Consider the following 19,947-nt stretch of genomic DNA (forward strand, 5'->3'; position numbering starts at 1 on the left):
TGCAGGGTACCCGTGGGAGGGACGGGGACGGCTCTCACCCGAGCAGCGGAACTTCTTGCTCTTGATCTGGCCGATGCGCTTGTTGGCCAGGCGCCGAGGGCTGGCACAGCGGGCGCCACTGGTCTCGATGGGGTTGGCACGGAGGAAATCTGCCAGCCACTTGAGGTTGCAGTCACAAACGAAGGGGTTCTGGGCCAGGTGCCTGTGCCGGGGACAGTGGGTGACCCACCGCTGGGGACAGCGGGTGACAGCCAGCTCTAACCCTGGCTACTCGCTGAGATGCTTTCCCCCAAGCACCCAACCACCCAGGTGTTGGAGGTGGCACGGGCACTCACAGGGTCTGGATGGCCCGCAGGGATGTGAACGTGCCCTTAGCCAGGCTCTGGATCTTGTTGTCATAGAGCGAGAGCAGCGACAAGTTCTGCAGGTCCTGGAAGGTGTCCGCCCGCACGCAGTTGATCTTGTTGGCATTGAGGAGCCTGGCAGGAATGGAGGGAGGTGGAGCTGGGGATCCCCTTCACTGCACCATGGGCACTGGGGACCTCTGCCCCACTTCCCGATGTCCTCACAGAGCATCCCGCCCAGCCACCAGCGCCTTACAGCAGCTGCAGGGCGAAAAGTCCCCCAAAGACACCCTTAGGGAGGTCTGTGATCTTGTTGCCGTATAGCACCCTGGGAGAGAAAGGCTGGTGTGAGAGAGATAGGGGAGCAGTGGGGGACACAGTTCAGGGGGTGCAGCATCCACCTCACACACCCCAGTGTGGGCACTTACAGGGAGTTCAGCGAGCGCAGCCCCTGGAAGGCGTCGGGAGCAATCTCTGAGATCTGGTTGTTGCTCAGGTCTCTGAAACCCAAAGGGAGAAGGTGGCCTGGTCCCATTTTCTCTCGCCCATGCCCCTGTCCTCCCATTGGGTCCATGGGATGACCCCCAGCACCCGGCATGCAGAGCTGGGGGTACCCAAGACCCCATCCCAGTGCTGCAATGTGGGTCACCCATGTGGCCTATGCCTGTTGTGGGGGGCTGCAGGCTCACAGCAGTGGCCAGCAGGGTGAAGGGTCCTGGAGTTTGGGGTGAGCTGGTAGGGGCTGCACACTTACATCCTCCGCAGTTTCTTGTAGGGGGAGAAGGCGCCTGGGGGGATGGACTTGATGCCATTGAGCTCCAGGCGTCTGCAAAGAGAAGGGGGAGAGATGAGGGCTGTAGGGTTGGCTGAGCCCCAGCACCCCATTGACAGGGCTGGGGGGCTGCAAAACCCCCAGGCTTGCAGTAAGTTACCCCACTGGAGTGGCACCATTCACTCCAGGGACAACTTGCAGCCTGTGCTCAAGGCTTTCTCCATCAGGGAGGGGTGCCTGTTTTGGGGGGGGAACCATGCTGGTTGGGGTGGGGGGATCACCTCCTCCCCCTCAGCACCCTGTCTGCTGCCTCCCATGTGCTTTGCACGCTGAGCCAGCGGGGGCTTTGCACCATAATTGGATTCCTCTAAGGAGATTATTTCTCTATTTAGATTTTTAATGCAGCTAAATCCAGGACTAAATCTGGGCAACATGGGAGAAGGGCAAGGAAGGCCTGCCGCCCCATGCAGTGGCTGAGCCCTGGGGCTTGCCCCCATGTCCCCATTGCCTCAAGCCACCCAGCAGTGACAGTGTGGGGCCGTACTCACATCTCCGTCATGGTCTCGGGCAGGTTGGCAGGGATGGCTGTCAGCCCCTTGCCCCGACAGTCCACGATGCCATTGCTGCAAGTGCACATGGCCGGGCAAGAGCCAGAGGACAAGCTGCAGAGCTGGGCACGTGCCGAGTCCGTTTGTCCTGCCAGGGAAACAGCCAGCATGGAGTTGCAAAGAGCTGGGCCAGGCGGGTGGGTGGCAGCACCCTCAGGAAGGGACCCTCGTGACAGCTTGGCGTGCTGGGACAGCTCATGGCACCCTTGAGTGGGTGCACAAGGTCTTGGTGCACCCCAACCCCTGTGTGCAAAAGGCACACAGCTCCAAGGGCATTGACTGATGTACCCTTTGTCACACTGATAGGGTGGTGTTGTCCCCATGTTGTCCCTGTCACATGGTCGGTGTCGACCTGAGCCAAGCTCACGGCGTGCATCCAGGCTCTGAACTGGGGCTCATGGCAGGGAGTGGAGGTGGGCTGCCTCGATGGGACGGGCTTTGTCCCCGCTACCCTCACCCCTGCCCTGGCACCCACCGACTCTCCCATCTCCCTCACCGGAGCAGGTGAACTCATTCTTCTGGACCTCAGCCACATTGAGGCCACGGAGCTGGGCTGGAGCGGCGCACTGGGTGAAGAGCCCGATGGTGGGACGCTGGCGCAGCCATTGCGAAAGCCAGGCCAGGTGGCAGTCGCAGAAGAGGTGGTTGGAGTGCAGGCGGCTGCGGGCGGACAGGGCAGTTGGTGGCCAGGGGTTGGCTCCTGCCCACCCCCTGCCCTCTGGCTGCCCCAATCTGGCTTATCCCAATGGCTGGAGGTGTACAGCAGGGGACATGCAGGAGCCTGAGAGCGTCTGCACTGGTTGCCCAGGCCACCTTGCTCGGCAGTGCTTGCAGACACACTGAAGGGGTGTCCCCTCCATCCCCTCCCCGTGGTGCTGTCCTGGCACTGCTGAGCTGCCGGCACCAGCAGCAGAGCCAGGGACATCCTGCTCCAGCCCAGGGGGTCCTTCCCACCCCCGCTGCCCTGGCACTCACAATGTCCGCAGCTTGGGCATGTGGTTGAAGCTGGACACAGGGATGGAAGTGATATTGTTGTTATTCAGGGTCCTGCGGGAAGGCAGAGGGGAGCAGGTCAGGGCAGCCAGGCCGTAAATGGGAGCATGAGATGGTCCAGTTGGCATCAGATCCTTGGAAGCAACAGAACCCACCCACCCCCTGGCACAGTGTGGATGGATGGACAGACGAGGGATAGGGACAGCCCAAACCCCCGCCAGGGCTTGCTGCCCTTTCAAGGCTTCTCCCCCAGGGTCAGGATCAGGCCCTGGAGCACAGCTCCGCAGCAGCAGTACCAGACCCCTGCTCAGCCCCTCCTTGGGGCCACGGAGAGGTAGCACATTGGGGATGTCCCTGCAGCACCTTGGTGAATGGGGAGCACCCAGGGACACCACAACCCTGCATGGGGATTGCAAGCTGGAGGCTCCAGCCAGCCACCAGCCACTTACAGGACCTCCAGCCCCCGCAGGGCGCGGAAAGCCCCATCCTCGATACAGCTGATCTGGTTCTTGTCCAGCTGCCTGTGGGAGAAAGACGGAGGGAACATTGCTGGGACAGCCCAAGTGGAGAGCAACCAGTCGCTCCTGATGCTCCTGCCACCAGACCCAACCCCAAATTCCCTCATGCCACCCGTGCCCACCCCCACTGGGACTCACAGATTCTTGAGGTCAGTGGCCCCACGGAAAGCTTTCCTGGGGATGGCCTGGATGAAGTTCTCACTCAGATCCCTGCAGAAGAAAGAGGCAGGAAGGAAAATGAGCAGTGCCTGCAAAGTACAATGCTCCGTGGGACCAGGGCGTCCACAGGCAGGGGCATGGCCCAGCACTCAGCAACCCCCAAGAGGCTCTGGGAAGCTGTAATTTGGCAACCAAGGACTTGCAGCCCTGCTGGCTGTCCCAAGGCGAGCCTGGCTCCATCCATGGTGACTGCAAGTGGCTGGGGGTCCCCAGGCACTGGCATCCCCAGCTCTGATAAGTAAAGCAGCAGGACACAGCTCTGGAAAAACCCTCTGTACTTAAATACCCTGTGACTGCTATAATTACAGGTCCCTGCTGATTAACTGGTAATTATACTTAGTGGATCCAGCAGGCATTCCCATGGAGCCTGCCCTGCACTTTAGAGGGCACGAATAATCGGGTCATTAATTACTTCATCACTACACGGCACTGTCTGCACCACTCTGCACTGCCAGGGCGTGTCGGGCCAGCACGGGCTCTGTGTTTGCAGGGTTGGCAGCAGGTCAGATCCTGCACTGTGCCTGGGCTGGCTTTTAACAACCATGAGGGCAAAAAATCTCACTGCAAAGTCTGGGTAGACTGGCTCAGCTCACCCTGTCCTCAGGGGACCTGTCTGTTGTATTTGTGCCTCACAGCTCCCAGGCTGCCATTACCTCTCTCACCCCAAAAGCCAGAAGCTCCTCTGAGCTCAGCAGGCACCTGCATTGCCAGCCCCCAGCCCCATGCAGCCCTGCTCCAGTCACCCAGGGGGCAGAAGGCCAAGTCCCAAGCTCCCTCCTACCACAGGGAAACCGAGGCACGGCACAGCGTTTGTCCTGTGCAGCAAGTCCATGGGTGAGTGAGGAGCAGGACCAGGGCAACCTGCATGGACTAAGCTCCCCACAGCATTACACAGGCCATGCAGACACTCCCATCCCATCCGTGAGAGGTGGCTGGGGGTGTCCCTGAATATCAACATTTCACACTCAGTGCACACCAGCTCTGTTTCAACATAATGAAGCCTTTTCACTACTGATATCCCAGGGCAGTTGGGTTGGGTCAGGATGGAGGCACAGCATCCATGCTCTGCCCCGTGCCCCAATTTCCTCCAGAAAATGGGCTCAGTGTGGCCCACCAACTGCTTGTAAAAGACCTAAAGGTCTCCAAATTTTTTCTTCACCCCAGCCGAAAACTTCACTGCCATGACAGGGAAAGGTTGCCAGAGGGAAGAACCAGCATCACTTGCATGGATGCATGAGGAGAAAGAAAACACAAGGACAGTGGGCTTGCCCAGCCCTCTGGTGATATGCCCAGCCACCAAGGAGCTGCCATATGGTGCTGGAGCGATGCACGCTTTGTGTGCAGGGGCCAGGGGCTGGTGCATTGCTCTGGTACCGTATACAGGGAGCAGGGGCTTGTGCATCATGCTGGGTTGTTCCTGGGGAACCGAACCCAGCTGACAAAGCGCTGTTGCTGGGCAGAGGAAGGGAGATGCTGCTCCTGGAGGGGTCCAGGCTCACCGAGAGGATAAAGCCCAGCTCCCCTGCCAGCAGCCAGGAGTGCAGCAGGCGCAGTTTCCCCGCTACCCGCATGGCGGCACTGCCAGGCTGCCCTGCCTGCGCTGCCTGCTCTGCCCAGGCTGCTCAAGCTCTTCCCAGGGGTCCAGACCAACCCCTCGCAAAGGCATTGGGGTCACCTCGCATTCTCTAAACGGGAAGGACCTAGCACCCCAGCACCTCTTCAGATGCAAATGCCCCCTCTCCATCCTCTGATAGGGATGTGATGAGTCCGGGGATTTCCAGGAATTGCAATGACCTTTCTGAAAAATGCAGCATTGCCCCAAATCTCCTTTTCTCTTTTGGCTCCTAGAAGAAGGAATCCCCTAGAAACTCCCCCAGAAGCCCCCAGACGAAGTTCACCACTTTTCCTAGCAATGCATTCAATGCATCACGCTCCCCCCTGGCAGCTCCCTGTCCTCTAACATTAAATCGGTCGCAGCGGGGCCAAGCATGGGAGCACCCACCATGTTTCAGCGCTCTGTACCCCCCTCCCAGCTCCAGCACTGCCTGCCTGGGCAGCCTCTTCCTGCAGCTTTTTTGGTTCCCCCATGGAAACCTTGCTTGCGTTTCTCTGCTCACAGCACATGGGAGTCCCAGCACGCCCGGGGAGCAAACCCAGGCGTCTGTCTGCAAGCTGCTCACTTACAGCTCGCGAGAGAAATGCTACTAGAAGGTTGCAGCTGACTTTGCAAGGTTTCTCCCCTTCACAGCTTTTTGTGACAGTCACCAATGAAGTGCTGCCTTTGGGGGTACCAAAGCTAAGAGGGACAGACACTGGATGCCAAGGTTTCAGCGAGGCCCCAGCACTGGGCTTACATTGCTGGCACAGTTACACCGCTGATGACACCAGGACAAACACATGCTTCGCCTGAGGGATCCACGGCCCCAGCATTGGAACAAGGTATGGCCCCTTCCCTCCTGGTGTTTCATAGCTCCCAGCTATGTTTGCTTTACACTTTGGCACCGAAGAAACAGCAGATGGCACGGCTTCTCCTCGCTCCATCACACGGCTTGCAGCACCCTCGGTGGCTGTGTCGGTGCCACCTCGCACCACCAAACACAAACATGTTGCTGCCATCACACGTGGAGCACCATCAGTGACCATGAGCATTGACGTGTCCAACAGCCCTGTTGGGGACTGGCCAGCTGACAAACACAGACAAAAGAGGGGGAAAGAAGGCAACCCCCCTGCCATTGTCACAGCCACCCTTTCTGCCTTTTTGCTTCCAGATATTTTCCTAAAGTTCCAAATCTGGGTACTGAATCCAGGGGATGCCCAAGCAGTTATCCCATCCACGGCACTGTTCTCTTCCCATCCCCACGCCACAGGGACCACGTAGCTGGAGTTTCTCCCTGCATGTCACAGAGTGCAGAGGGCTCCAGTAGTCCTAGGGGTGCAAAGGGGGAAGGATGATGAAGGGTGAGCAGGTGACAGGGGACACACAGCCTCCTCCCTGTGAGTGCCAGAGGACAGAGCCAGGCAGACCCTGCGGAGAGACTGTAGCACACCTGCATGCCCCAATGGGAAGCTCTCAGCAGCCTGTCTGCAAAGCAGGACCCCCACATGCTCCCCAGGTACCCACTGCATTTCCATCCCTTCCTGGCCTCAGGCTCACCTCCCACAGGGGTTTCTGGCCCAGCAGATGCCTGTTAATTAGCAGCAGCCAGCTCCAACCCATAGCTGTGCCATGGGGAGAAGGAGGGCACTTGCTTTCCTTCAATGTCCCCCAAAAGCCTTATGGTCAAGCTATATCCATGCAGTCCCCCCCAGGCTGGGCAGCATGGAGGGTGGCAATGGTCAGGGATTGGGATTTTCGATCCTACACCCCACTGTGTGCACGATGGTTGCCGGTGCAATCCGTGCAATGGGTCAGGAGGTGCTCCCGGCACTGGCTCTCCTGGCAGCCGGTCCCCAGGGAACCTCGGCGAGAAGCCAGCTGCAGGGCACGGCTCCCTCGGGCTGGCAGGGGCTCGGCAGCGGGAGCCAACCCCCCGGTGTGCCGCCCTGCCCAGCACTTAGCAGGGCACCCGAGCAAAACTGTTCGACATGGCTTCCCAGTGGGGAGCCCACTCAGGCAAACAAACCCCAGCAGTCTTAATCTCCCCAGCAAGAGCTCGGCGGGCCGGAGGGCGGCTGGGAGGGAGGGGGCCGCAGCGGGGCTGCGGCGGCCGGGCGGCGAGGCCGGGGCTATTACCACGCTCTCATTCTTTCAGCTAATCCTGACTTCACACTTTAACCTGATTGAGCCTTGTTTGGCGAGCCGGCTCCTGGCGCGCCGTGTGAGGGGATTAGGGCTGGACGCAGCAGGGAGGTAATTGCTTCCCAGCGGCGCTGGCCCCGCGTCCTCCCTCTGAGCCCCCCGCCGCCTGCCAAGAGCGCCAGGGCGGCCTGGCAGCCCTCCGGCATGGCACTCCCTTCGCCAGGCAGCCCGGCTTGGTGGCGGCCACAGAGCTGGCCCTGCCAGTGGTGCAGGGGTCCATCTCACCCAGCACCGGTGGCCACTGGGGCACCTCTGTCCAGGCAAAAGTTGCAGCTGATGTCATGTCCCGGTCACGCCAGCAAGGGCTGGGGGACATAGCATGGCAGGTGAGTGGCTTTCTGCCCCAGCAGTGCCCACACACCCAGGAGATGCTGCTGGCTCCAGGCTGGTGAAGAGAAGGGGGTCGCTCCCGTCTTTAATATGTTTCCTCCCCAGCTCCCACACTGGAAACTTGTTACCATCCAGCGGGCTCCCAGACTCTCGCACATCAAAGGCACTGAACCTTCAGCTGCTACCAGGCTGTTGCTCCCATGATGAAAATGCACTACAGGTCCCTCTGCTCATGAGTTGGACGCTTCCCCCAGTATCCCCACTCAACCAGCGCTGAGACGAGCCACTGCAGGCACCAGCTCACCCACGACAACCGTCCACCAAGTCTCAAGCAGACAAGGCAGGTGCCCTCACAACCAAAGCCACACAGCCCTGGGCAGCAGCAGCGTTTTGGGCTGAGACAGGTGGTCCCTGGATCCCAGCCTTGCCTTGCTGGCGCTGTGCCGGAGAAGGCTGTGCCAGGGTGCAGCCAGCATTTCCCCAAGCCAAAGGGCCTGCCAGGGACTAACCAGCAAGGACCACAGCACCAGCAGCTATTAAGCAGCCTGGTGTGCCTCGAGTCACTCTGCACATGCTGTTTGTCCCAGCACAGCCTGGCCAGGGCAGAGGGACAGGCAGGGACATGGCTACCCAGCCAGCACGGCTGTTCATGCTGTCAGCTCCATCACCTGACAGGTGACATGGGTAAGCACGAAGGAACAGTAAGACTCCTGCATTATGAGAGATCAATAGACTAATCAGTGCTCGCATTAACGATCGACAGCCCAGAGTCCCCCCAGGGGTTTCGCACGCCTGTTTCTCGCTGCAGGGGAGGTGTGGCTGCACCCACTGCTTGTGCTGGCATCAACACCCACAGCCCTGTGCTGGGGGAAACAAGTGTCACCCATGTGTCCCAGCCACACAAGCCACTCGAGGTGATGGACACGAGTCTCCAATGCTGCAAGGACGCTGTGCCTGAGGAGGGGTGTCCTGGAGGGCTCCGTCCTCCCCAGGCAAGGGCTTGCTGGAAGTCGGGGGTAGCTGCCCTGCTGCTGCTGCATTAGCAGGGTGCTGGGTTAACAAGGCAGGGTTTTGTCCACCACATCACCTGCCCAGGTCCCCAGTGCAGGCAGGGCCCTGCAGCCCCATATCAGGTTCAGGCTCCTGCCGCACACCCCCAGCATTACATCAGGCTGTTTGATTTTTAATGGGCTTCACTGGCCCAGCTGCTGGCACTGCTCCATCCTGACTGAGGGGAACGAGACAGACCTCCCACCCCCTCCACCCCTGCCTCACTTCACCATCCCCAAGGTCACTGGGAGCCTGCACAGTGTCTGCTGCTGCCTGCTACCTGCTGTGACCCCGGCCCCTGGGGCTGATGGCATTTGCACAGGACAAGGTGGGATGGCAGAGCTTGGTGCATGCGTGCAAATAAGACAGGGTGGGCTCAGCGTGCGCCCCTGCCACTCAGGGAAGAGATCGTGGGGTCTCTGGAAATATCACCTTGGCAGAGGCCAGAAAGGGAAAAGGGACGGGATGGGACAGAGTCCAAAGCAGAATGGTGACAGGAAAGGGAACATTATTTGCTGTTTTTCACAACACCAGAACAAGAGATGACCAGTGCAACTACCCAGGCAGGCTTAAAATCACAGGAAAGAGTGCCTCCAAATGAGGCATGGTTAGTCCATGGGACTCCCGCTACAACCAGCTCAAAAGTGAAGTGAGTAGAAGACACACACAGAGACGCACCTGCAATGCTGTGCTGCAACGAGAAACACCTGCAGGTGGATGCTCAGGAGCTGGCTCCTGCTGCCAAGGGACCGGCTGGGCACGTCCCAGTAGCCGCTGCGCTGCCCGGTGCAGGCTGCCAGGCACGGCTGAGGGCGCAGCCGGCAGAGACTGTCACCCACCAGGAGTCACTTCTCCTGTCAGCCTTAGCAGCAGGTGGAGATGCACAACCCTTCTACTCCCCAGAGCAGCACGGGGGATGTCAGCCTGGAGTCAGCCTGGTGCCAGCTGGGTGCCAGGGTCCCTGCTCCAATCTCTGCCTGCCACTCTTGTCCCTGACTCTCCTGGGGTGGGGGAAGGGAACCGTGAAGGGGGGGTGCTGCTCCTGCGGTGGTTCGAGGGGGAACAGCTGGTGGCTGTGAGGAGCATCCCAAGCTGGGCGGCACGGCACAGCCCTCCCCGCTGGCAGCCGGAGCGAGTGCTTCATCAGGCAGCCTCAGCTGCCAACAATTACGTGCTGAGTAAATCGATGGGATATAATTGGACTATTAAGATCTCATTATCCTCCTGGCTCCGGGTGCTGCAGCCTGCAGCGTTCTGGGGGATACCACAGCCTGCAACCACAGAAACTGCCTCCTGTCCCAGACAGCCTTGATGGGTACTGGGGACAAGATGCATGGAGCAGGGATGGTACAGCAAAAGGGGACAAGGATGGCAGCAGCAACCTGTATTCAGTACAAGGAGACATCTCTGTGGCACAGTGAAATGCTGTGAAAAGGCAGAGAGGTGTCTCTACGGGGGCCTTAGAGATGAGAAGGTCCAGGCATCCTCCTTCTAGCCACCAGAGCAGCCTGAAAGCCACTGCTGACCTCTCCTGCCTTGTGCAGGGCTCTTTGCTCCTGGGTGGCATGGGGAGTTTGGACTCTATATGCACTTTCATGCATGCCTCTGCCCCAGCCCAGCTGAAAAGGGGGAGTCCCCAACTGTGAGTTACAGGGTCCCCATGCTCTGAGTCACACAGGCTGCCTGGCCCTGGGGTCCCCTTGCCTGTGCAAGAGCCACGTACCCATCATGTCCATCACCTGCTCACACCCCAGTCGTGGGGGGTGGGGGTGTGATTTCTGCCCATGGGACGGTCCTCCTGAAGTGACCGGAGTCCTCAGCACCTCTTGGCAGGCAGGATGGCACACCAGGTCACGTCCACCAGGTCCAAGCAACAATAGGAGAGAGGTCCTCACCTGAGGTTTTTGCAGTAATATTTCTTGTTATCTCAGCACCAGTGAAAGCGATGTGTCAGAGCTCATCCCTACCAGACTCATTTATATAAGGACAAAACAACCCTTTGCTGGAGCAAGGCAACACACATCTAGACATCATGATGTTGTGCCAAGTGTTTCAGACCACAAATCTCAGTGGCACGAGCCAAATCAACAAATCCTGCCTGTCCACCACGTACACACAGCAAAGAGTAAAGGTGAACACTGCCAGACTGGGGCGCAATGCTTCACACCACTCCTCTGCCAGGAAAGGCTTCCCAAAGTGCCGTGCTGACCCCAGGCTCTGGCCCTGGCCCCTTCCCCCCCTGGAGATGCAGATGCTTCCCCAAACATAAAAGCTGGGGAGGTTTGCTGCTTGGACAGCTGAGCAGAGCATGTGTAAAATGCAACATACGCTAACAGCAACAGTTAGTGAGAGGAGTCCTAGCCTCAGGGTGGTTGTGCTGACATAGCAAAACATTTCAGGGCACACATAAATCTCAGCAGCTTCAAAGGGACACTGGTGACCCGTGTCATGACCCAGACCACTGTCCTTATGGGACCACCAGTGACTGACACCAGCTGGTATCGCCCAGCGGTGCCACTATGGTGCCTGTGTATGCCAAGGAGGTGCACTGGGGATGCTGAGGTGTGTGGGTGCATGCACCACGAGTGACACCAGCAGCCCCATGTTTGGGCACGGGGGTAGTCGGGGACATGCGACGCCTCTTGCAAGTGGTCTGATCTGCACAAGGATGGCATTTTCAGGACGTGGGCTTTGCTGGGCGGCTCCCTGCACAGGGCAGCGCCTGCGTGGCAGCTCTGGTCCAGCTCTGGCAAGAAGCAGCTCTGATGTGGGCTGTGCTGCAGAGCCAGAGCCGGGGTACTCAGCCTCGGTGGGAAGGGGGATGCTACGGGAACAAGGGGAGCTGGCCAAGGAAAAGAGGGAAGGGTGGAAAGGAGGCAGAGGGGGAATAAAGCATCTGCCACCCACCCTGGAGCCTCTTCAGAGACTGAAACAAGTTAAAAGCAGCAGATTTAATGGAAACACAAGTGAAATAACAAGCTGCAAACCCCGCGTGCCTGTCGCGGCCCCCTCCCCACACTGTCCCTTTGTTCCTGCAACCTTGTTATCTGCAGGAAGGGAAGGCAATGGGAGGCAAAGGCATCACCACCCACTCCCCAGCATGCCAAAGTGCCTCCAGAGAGCCACAGCACCCACCATGCCCAGCGCCCTGTGGTCTAGCAGAGGCCGGTCTGGGCAGAGGGTGCCCTGCAGCACGCACTGGTGAGCAGCCAACCTGACACTGCCTGCAAAAGGACCCACTGTGGCTGACACGTCTCTCTCAGCTCCCACAGCATGAGGGCTCAGCCCCTCCAGCAAGTGTCTGGCTGGACACCTGGCTGCTAAAACTGCACTTTCCCAGCTCACAGCCTCATGTCCCACTATCACCAGGAACCAAGGCACCCTGCTGCACCCAGCCAGTGGACCCATCGCTGCATGGCTTCCTGTTTCTCTCCATCCCTGCTTTTCAACACCTTCAAGTCCCCTCCATTCTGGTATTCAGCAAGCTGCTTCTCCTCCCTCCTTTCGTGTTTTTACTTCTGTCTTGCCCTCTAGTAGCAGGAAATCCCTATGAAACACTCCACCAAAGCACGTTCTCTTTCCAGCTCCCATGCTGCCCTCCAGCCTGCACACCTACTTGCTTCACATTTGCATCGGCCGGCTCATTTCCAGCATGTTCCTGACATGCTGCATATTGAAGGCACAGAGCTGTCCCTTCCCCCAGGACTGCACACCAGGCCCCCCAACCCCGCAGCCTCCCCTCATGCTCTCTCCTGGCTCACTGCCCACAGCAGAGCACCCAGCACTCATGGACCCAGCACATCTCGGAGCACCCAGCACTCATGGACCCAGCACATCTCGGAGCACCCAGCAGTCGGGCTACTGCAGCCCGGCAGCTGCGGAGCTTGGGGCAGAGCAAACTGACAGGGAGGCAGCAGGGGTTTGCTGGACCGCTCGTAGCTGTATCTCTGGCAGACAGCAGTGTGCCACCGTGAGACCCTCTCACACAGCCCTGTGATGGTTAAGGACAAGGTCAGTCCCCCCTCAGCCCACCATGACCTCATGCACAGAGAGCTCTGCTGGGTGACAATGCCGTGCCATGCCAGAAGAGGTGCCAGGCTCCAGCCCCGCACACTGGGAGCCCTTGCACCCTCCAGCATGCAGTGTGTGGTTCCTACCTGGCAGCTCACACCCAAGAAGACACCTTGAACTCCATGCAGTAACACTCATCCAAGGTGCAAATGAAAAAGCAAATAGCTCTTCTGGCAAGCCAGCCCTGAGCCCTGTGGGGAGCTGGTTGTGGCTTCCAGGCTCTGAGGCTTTTAATTGCTAATAAGTGTGAAGCCAGGCCTGCTGGCCCTCCTGGATTCCTCTGAGGTGTGAATGAGGCTGAGCCAAGCTAAGAATTGCATCCCGGCTGTCCCAGATCTGGCACAGGCTGGTGAGCCAAGGAGCAATGCTGCGGATCTGCCATGCTGCTGCTCAGCTTTACAGTCCTGGGATAGCAACTCTAAACCCTGATTGTAGCTTTGGGAAGGGCTAAGGAAAACTCCAGCCTGAAAGGTGCTCTGAAACTGATGCTGAACCTTGCAAGACCCAGCTGGAATTATCTGGCAAGATGCCCTGGCATGACTGAGTCCTTCAGGCTGCTCATGCTCAGCCCTAGCACTAAGAGGGGCAAAACTCCTGCCCCAGCAGTGGCTGCATCTCACAGCCTGGCTTTCTGAAAGCACCTGGGAGCCACCACAGAGCTGGTGGTGGGATGCAAGGTGGGAGACACATCACAGGGCGAAAAGCATCAGCCCCCCGTTAGCAGCCAAGGTGGAGCCAGCAGGACATCTCAAATCCAGCCCAGCAGCTGGAAAAAGATGTGATTTTACACAGGCCTGGGAGGAAACAGCCCTGATAGAAGGGTCCGAAGGGAAAGTAGCCTGGGAAATGGGGCACCCAAGCATGAGAACGAAGCGCAGTGGCGCGCAGCAGGGAAAACCCAACAGACAGATAAAAGAGGCTCCATCCCAAGTGGCACATATCAAAACCACGATAAAAAACTGCTGGCAGGGCAGCAAAGCCTTACCAGAAGGCTGAGTCCAAGCTGTGACATCACTCCTGAGAGGGTCTGGGTGAGCAGCACTCAGTCGTGGGCATGCCACGCGGGAGCTGCACCCCTGCTCATGGGGCCGTGCCGGCTTCTCCCTGCAGAGGAGCTCTTTGAAGAACCCCTGGCACAAAACTACACCGAAAGTCTAGGGAAGCCTCTGCCCGCAGGCAGCCAGTACAGCTGCAGACCCCGCAGTCATAAAACACTGCCGCCCACGGACCTCGCCTGTGCTGGGGATCAACAGCTCCTCCTTGTTTTGGGGAGGCAGAAATGAGTTGCTAGAGGTGCGCCTGGGTGTTCCTCCTGCCTTTCCCTGACCTGCGTGTGGAGCCTCAGAGGAGCAGCAAGCTCAGCCGCAGTGCCTGAATGCAAGGGACAGACCGCGGAGCCCTGGCCCCAAGCCCATGGTTGCCTGGAGGTCTTGCACAGACCTTCAGCCTCCACATTAAAGCTCAAGTCGTGGCACAGCCCCACATCCCTTTGCAAGCTGCCCTGAAGTTAATTATCTTTGAGGTGAACAATGCACCTCCTGTATCAGCTCCAAGTTCATCTCACATCAGGTGAGGACACCGGCTCTGTGACCCTGAGAGCCCACAGCTGATCCTGCCCTGTGGACATGCCTGAATATCCACAGGCTGTGTTATCCATGTGTCCACATCTCCTGCCACAGCCCGGCTGAGCTGGGAAGGGGAGGCCATGCGTTTCCCAGGAGGTAGCTACAGTCACAGGTGTTTTCATGAAGGTTGAGCATCTTGCCACCATCACCCACGCTATGCCAGAGGAAAAAACATGCATGCCAGAAGCAGCTCACCCCTGCACCCCTCTGCCATGCCACACTCTTCCATTTAAAACTCAGCTCAATCCCAGCCAGGACTGCAGCAGGGATTCCCACTAAGGGAGGGCCAGGGTGTATCTGGGAAGAAGGGACAGGACCCTGCCTACCGTCCAGCTCAAGGTGACACTTCTCACAGCTTCAGGCTGGCCAGGGCTGGACCTGCCAACATTGCGGGCAGCCTCCAGCACGGCTGCTCGGGTGGCTGGAGCTCTCGGCACGGCTGCGGCTCATGCTCTAGGACCCGGGGAGAGGAGCCGCCGAGGCTGATTACCCCTGCCAGAGCAGGCCTGGCAGGTTTATTTTTAACAGTTCTGATTGAAGCTGGTTTCCTGCTGACATTTACACTCCTTCATCATTATCGGCTCCCCAGCTTCCAACTGCCAAGATTAAAGGGGGGATGAAATCTCCTGAACAGTGGAGTCCTGGCTGCAAACCCCGCAGAGGGGGAGAGACCCACACAGGCACTGCCGAGCAGATAACAGCCCCCTCGGAGGGAGGTGGGTGGCCAGGGAGCCTTGTCTCACAGTGGGGGCATCGCAGGCTGGGACCCCACCATGGGAGGCAGCAGGAACCACCTCTGGGCAGCCTGGGGAGGGACGTGTGCCATCCATTGCTGGCATGTGTGCAAGAACATGGCAATGGTCAGGCTCCAGGTGCAACTGTGGGTGCTGGTGCCCCCAGAGACAACCCTGCTCCTAGGAGTGCCCCAGTCGTGACCAGCTCCAGGTGTCGTTGCCCTGAGCCATGGCTGCTGGCCCAGGCCAGCAGAAGACCGAGCAGCCAACCCCCAGTTGCATGCATGTGCCCATCCCAGCACCCCAGATCTCCTGAGAGTGGGCACATGGCAAGGCTCAGACCCCCAGCACAGTCCTCTGCAAAGGTGGGGACAAGCAGGGGCTGTGCAGCACAGCCTGACCCTCGTCCTCCTTCCCATGCTGCCAGAAACCTTTATTTTCAAGGTGGACAACGCACTGCAGAGCTGGTAGCGGGGTTCCCAGCATGGCCAGAGATAAGCACTCAGATCTGAAAAACCTCTTATTTTTTTTCCCTAAGAAACAGTCGAATTCCAACACGTGCAGGCTAAAAATATACCCCAGTCTGCCAGGGACTCTGACACTCTTATATAGCTTGGATAATTCATATTTTGTCAGATCCCAACTCAGTTTCAAGTTTAAAAATACTAGGTTTGGCAGACAAGCATGTCATGGACTCAAGAAGGTGTCAGAGCCCCGCGACGGGTGGCCGGAGACCCAACCGTGGTGGGAGATGTCCTGCTCCATTCCTTCACAGATGGAATGGGAAAGCCCAGCAGCAGCCCTGGATGGGTACACAACGCTCTGAGGCCAGACAACCAGCATCAACCCTGCTGCATCCCAGAGCAGCTCCAAATTGGGGTGGATGCATACATGGGAGCTTGCCTTCCGCTTTTACGTAACTTAATTACCTTCACAGGTATGAAATTGCCAATAACTAATTGTACCAGCACCGTTTCTGCCTAGTATGTCAAAATCTGTTTCCTAATTAAATATAATATGGATTTAAAAGCATCACTGACAACATATTAGATATGTAAAACACTGCAAATTAGCCAGCTCCCCCACCGAAATCCTGCCTGGGAACAATGAGGCATCTTGGCTGGGCAGAAATCCGGGACATCTTTTCAAGCAAATTGGGAGAAGGGCCCATTCTTCTGGCAAAGAGGGTTTTTTTTCTGGGGGTTTGAGATTCCCCAAGCACAAAGGAGGCAGCCCAGAAATGCCCCAGCCAGGCTCACCACCCCCACGAGCCCCACAGCAAAGGTGGGTGGGATGTAAGAGGGCTCCCGGTTAGTTAAGTAAACGTTAATGCAAATTGTCAGTGAGCCCGGAGATGTGATCCCAGGCACCACAGCTCAGAGGGGAGCAGGCGCTTCCTCATTTTATCAACACATCCAGCCAGTGAGGGGGGAGCAGGAGCGGGGAGCTGCTCGGCACCAGAAGAAAGGAGCTCCGAGAGCCAATTTCCACCCAACTGCAGCGCATTTGATGTCTTGTGAAGTCGAGTTCACACATGCTGTCTTGCCTCTGCCTCACACAGGGAAAGGGCCAGATCCTCCCCATGCACACGCAGCCCCAGCTGAGCAGAAGAGCATCCCTGAGATCCAGGGTGGGATGAGGCATCCCCACTGCACCTCTCCAGCCAGAAAACCGCTGGAGAGAAAAGGCCTTGGGTTTGGTCTTGTCCTCATGTGTCAGCTCTGAATGAGCCAAAGCATGGCTGCCTTGTTTTGTCCTCTCTGCACAGGAAGGATCTGTGCCTCCACCCTCGACACCTGCTTGGTGTAAGAGCCAAATTCAGTGCTGAGACGGAGCCACGGGGACCATGCAGCATCCCCCACACTGCAACCTGCAGGCAGGAGCCCAGCCTGATGCAGCTCACGGCTGCTCCAGTGCCAGGCTCCTCCTCTAAAAGCACAGTAAAGGGCAGGTGGTCTGCAGGGGAAAAGGCTGGGAGTGAAGGCAGGGAACACCACTGGGTAATTGCCTGCAAACTTAACCCGTCTTCCAAGCAGGAGCTGCACCACTGGGCTTTGAACAGGGCTGTTTCATGTGCTGGGTGCTCCTGCCGCTCTCCTCGCCTCCCATCAGACACCAGAGAGGGGATGTGGGCACAGGGAGTGTTTGAAATTCACACTTCAAAGTTGATATCCAAGCGGCCTGGCCTGTATTTGCTGCACAACCAGCAGCAAGTCAGGGAGCAGAAGGGCGAGCAGGGAGACAAGGGCTCACACTCCCAGAGCCTTTAATGCTGGGATCAATCATGTGCTCAGGGATGCTCTGCCACAGCACAGGAACCCTACTCACCCCTTCCTTGCTACAGCTCCTGTCCTGCAGCTGTACGTGAGGGTATCGCTGCCTGACACCGGAGCACCCTCGGACCAGGGGCTCCCTGCGTGCTGCCTGGGAGCATCTCCCATTGCGCCCATGTGCACTTCAGCACATGTGCTGCAACCTGTCACCCACCGCATCGCATGCACACACCCACCAGCATGCACACACGCATGCTCTCTGAATCACTCCTTATTTATCACTCTCAAACCTTTGCCCCAGCAGTATTGTTTCTCACCCACCCTCGCACAAGCACACCTGGGAGAGCAGCACCCTGGGGAGCAGCAGGAGGGGACAGGGTCCCTCCATGAGTCCAATCCACCATTTGGGGCCAGTGGAAAGACCAGTGCAATGCTCCTCAGCCAGAAATGCTTCCCTGGGCACACAACCCAAGGAGTACTCTGGGGTGGTTAGGCGGGGAGGAAGACAGAAACCAGTGGCTGGGAGTAATTCTCCTGCTGCAGTGTGCAGTTAAAATCAGTATCCAAAACATTCAGGCCAGACAGAAAGGGACAGTGGCAGTGCCAACACTGAGGAATACCATGAGTCATCCACCTCCCTCCATACAAGCACCCTACACCACCACCTTCCCCAGGAGACCCAGCGAGGGAGCACAGAGATTGGTGGCTCATGGGAATCCTCCCAGCCCCAGAGTCACTACTGGGAGCCACAAATGGGGCAAGAGGCGGGGAGCAGTGCTGCCCAGGTAGGCCCAGCCATGGCCCAGGCTGTGGCAGGTGATGGGCAGGGGCTGCTCTGCCTCTCAGGCACTCCTGTATCTTCAGAAATAACAGCACATCCTACATCTCTGGAGTCTAGGACATCGGATTCAGACACATTTTTGGGAAAGCAACACCTGATATCAGTGTGTGGCCGGTCTGGGCAGCCCCTTGCTGGGCAGGAGTGGTGCTGCTGGAGTGGGTCTCTGTGCAAGGGAGGAGGGTACCTCATCCTGACCAGGCTCCCCCCAGACCCTCGCTGTCCCAGGGGTGGGTGCGGCACCCTGCTGCCCCATCACCCAGCCCAGGGACACAGATGTGGAACCTCAAATTGGGACAGGCTCCGCACACTAATGTCCTGGCTCTCCTGCTAATGCTCTCCTCGCAGAACAAAGCAGGACTGAGAGTCTAAGTACCTCAAAGCCAGGCTTTAAACTGGCTGAAAGAGGCACCCTGATTTTAATTGGACTGCCCACGCAACTGACAAGATCTCCCCGAGCCATCTGCACCCTCCCGTGTGGCATCCCAGAGCCTCACAAAGTGCAGCCAAAGCTCAGACCCAGCAGAGCTGGCAGAGCCAGGCGCCCTCTGGAACAGGCTCTCACCTCTGCAGCTCAGGGGATGGATGCACTGAGCTGCTCTGCTCAGCTCCCAGCTAAAGGACAGCCCTGAACCAGGGGGATGGACCCCTTTCTAGGGCTGCCACCTGTTTTCCAGGGACTCATCAGCCTCACTGACAGATTAGAGCACAGGGACAGTGCGCATCTGTGGCCATAAAGCCAAGGACCACTCTCCCTCCTCCAGCCCCTGGAGACCTCCCAAGCCCCTCCCAAGCCCCTCCCGGGCTAAACCCATCTGCTCACTGGAGCCACAGTGTCTGCAGGGCCCGGCGATACTTGCCGCTTCCCCACCACGGCACTGCGGGGTGGGCAGCTGTCCCGTAGAGCTGGGACATCCCTGCTCACCCTGCGGCCAGCAGGCAGCTGCCGGAGCGAGCAACCCCTGCCCCAGGGAGGCTGCAGGCAGCATGGGGCATGGGAGGCAGGGCAGCTGCCCACGTCCCCCGGGGAAGGCAGCGGGTAGGCAGGAGGGGACAGGCGCCAGCCAGACCCACACCAAGAGAGGAGCCGCCGTGCACAAAGGCAGCCTGGTGTGGCCACACGCTGCTAAGGGCTGGCACAGTCAGCTGGCGGATGGGGTGCGCAGGAACAGAGTCCCAACACCCATTTTGCCCCTGGAGAAGAGGGCTTGCAGCAGCGCCTGCCCCACCAGGCTGCAAACAGCCTGTCCCCCTCATTATTTTTTCACTGCAAGAACTATCTTATACCTTATCAATAATTCACAGGTACAAACGATAACGTTCGCTGTCATGGTCCAGGAGCCACATGTTTCTGGCAAGGGGGAAGGGGCCGGTTGCCTTCGCTATTGTTAATGCCTGCAGAGTTGGGAGGGAGGCGGGGAGGATAAATATTTAACACTGTATCTCCAAGCAAATTTCCATGACCGAGGGCTGAACATGAGTTTTACACAGAGTTGCTCCTGCCCTCGAGAGGGTCATTAGCATGTTAAAAGCCATCAGAGCGGGTCTGATGGAAGGGCTTTGCTGGAGGGACCCCCCCAGCACTCTGCCCAGGGGCCAGCGGGGACACGAGGGGGCTTTTTGCTGCTGCAAGAACGTGGCAATCTCCACCCTGCCCAAATTTCCTCTTTTCCAAGCACAAAGACTGCGTTCTTGGCTGACCAGTGAGGAGCATCCCCAGCTCTACCCGCTGCTGCATCAGGGAACACAGCAGATGGGGCACCTGGGGTACCC

At 58.4% G+C, this 19,947-nt stretch overlaps 1 protein-coding gene across 1 annotated transcript in view; it reads right to left on the reverse strand.

The window, feature by feature from the left end:
- Window positions 1-19,947, reverse strand: part of SLIT1 (slit guidance ligand 1) — a 61,182-nt gene that overhangs the window by 12,375 nt on the left and 28,860 nt on the right. Inside the window, exons 5-14 of the mRNA XM_065638558.1 lie at window positions 3,374-3,445; window positions 3,167-3,238; window positions 2,700-2,771; window positions 2,221-2,384; window positions 1,665-1,812; window positions 1,099-1,170; window positions 773-844; window positions 601-672; window positions 336-479; window positions 39-202 (exon numbers count right to left, since the gene is read on the reverse strand). Of these exons, the coding sequence (XP_065494630.1) occupies window positions 39-202; window positions 336-479; window positions 601-672; window positions 773-844; window positions 1,099-1,170; window positions 1,665-1,812; window positions 2,221-2,384; window positions 2,700-2,771; window positions 3,167-3,238; window positions 3,374-3,445 (1,052 nt within the window). The remainder of the gene's footprint in view (window positions 1-38; window positions 203-335; window positions 480-600; window positions 673-772; window positions 845-1,098; window positions 1,171-1,664; window positions 1,813-2,220; window positions 2,385-2,699; window positions 2,772-3,166; window positions 3,239-3,373; window positions 3,446-19,947) is intronic.

Source organism: Caloenas nicobarica, chromosome 7 (assembly GCF_036013445.1).
Source record: "Caloenas nicobarica isolate bCalNic1 chromosome 7, bCalNic1.hap1, whole genome shotgun sequence".
NCBI classification, from domain to species: domain Eukaryota; kingdom Metazoa; phylum Chordata; class Aves; order Columbiformes; family Columbidae; genus Caloenas; species Caloenas nicobarica.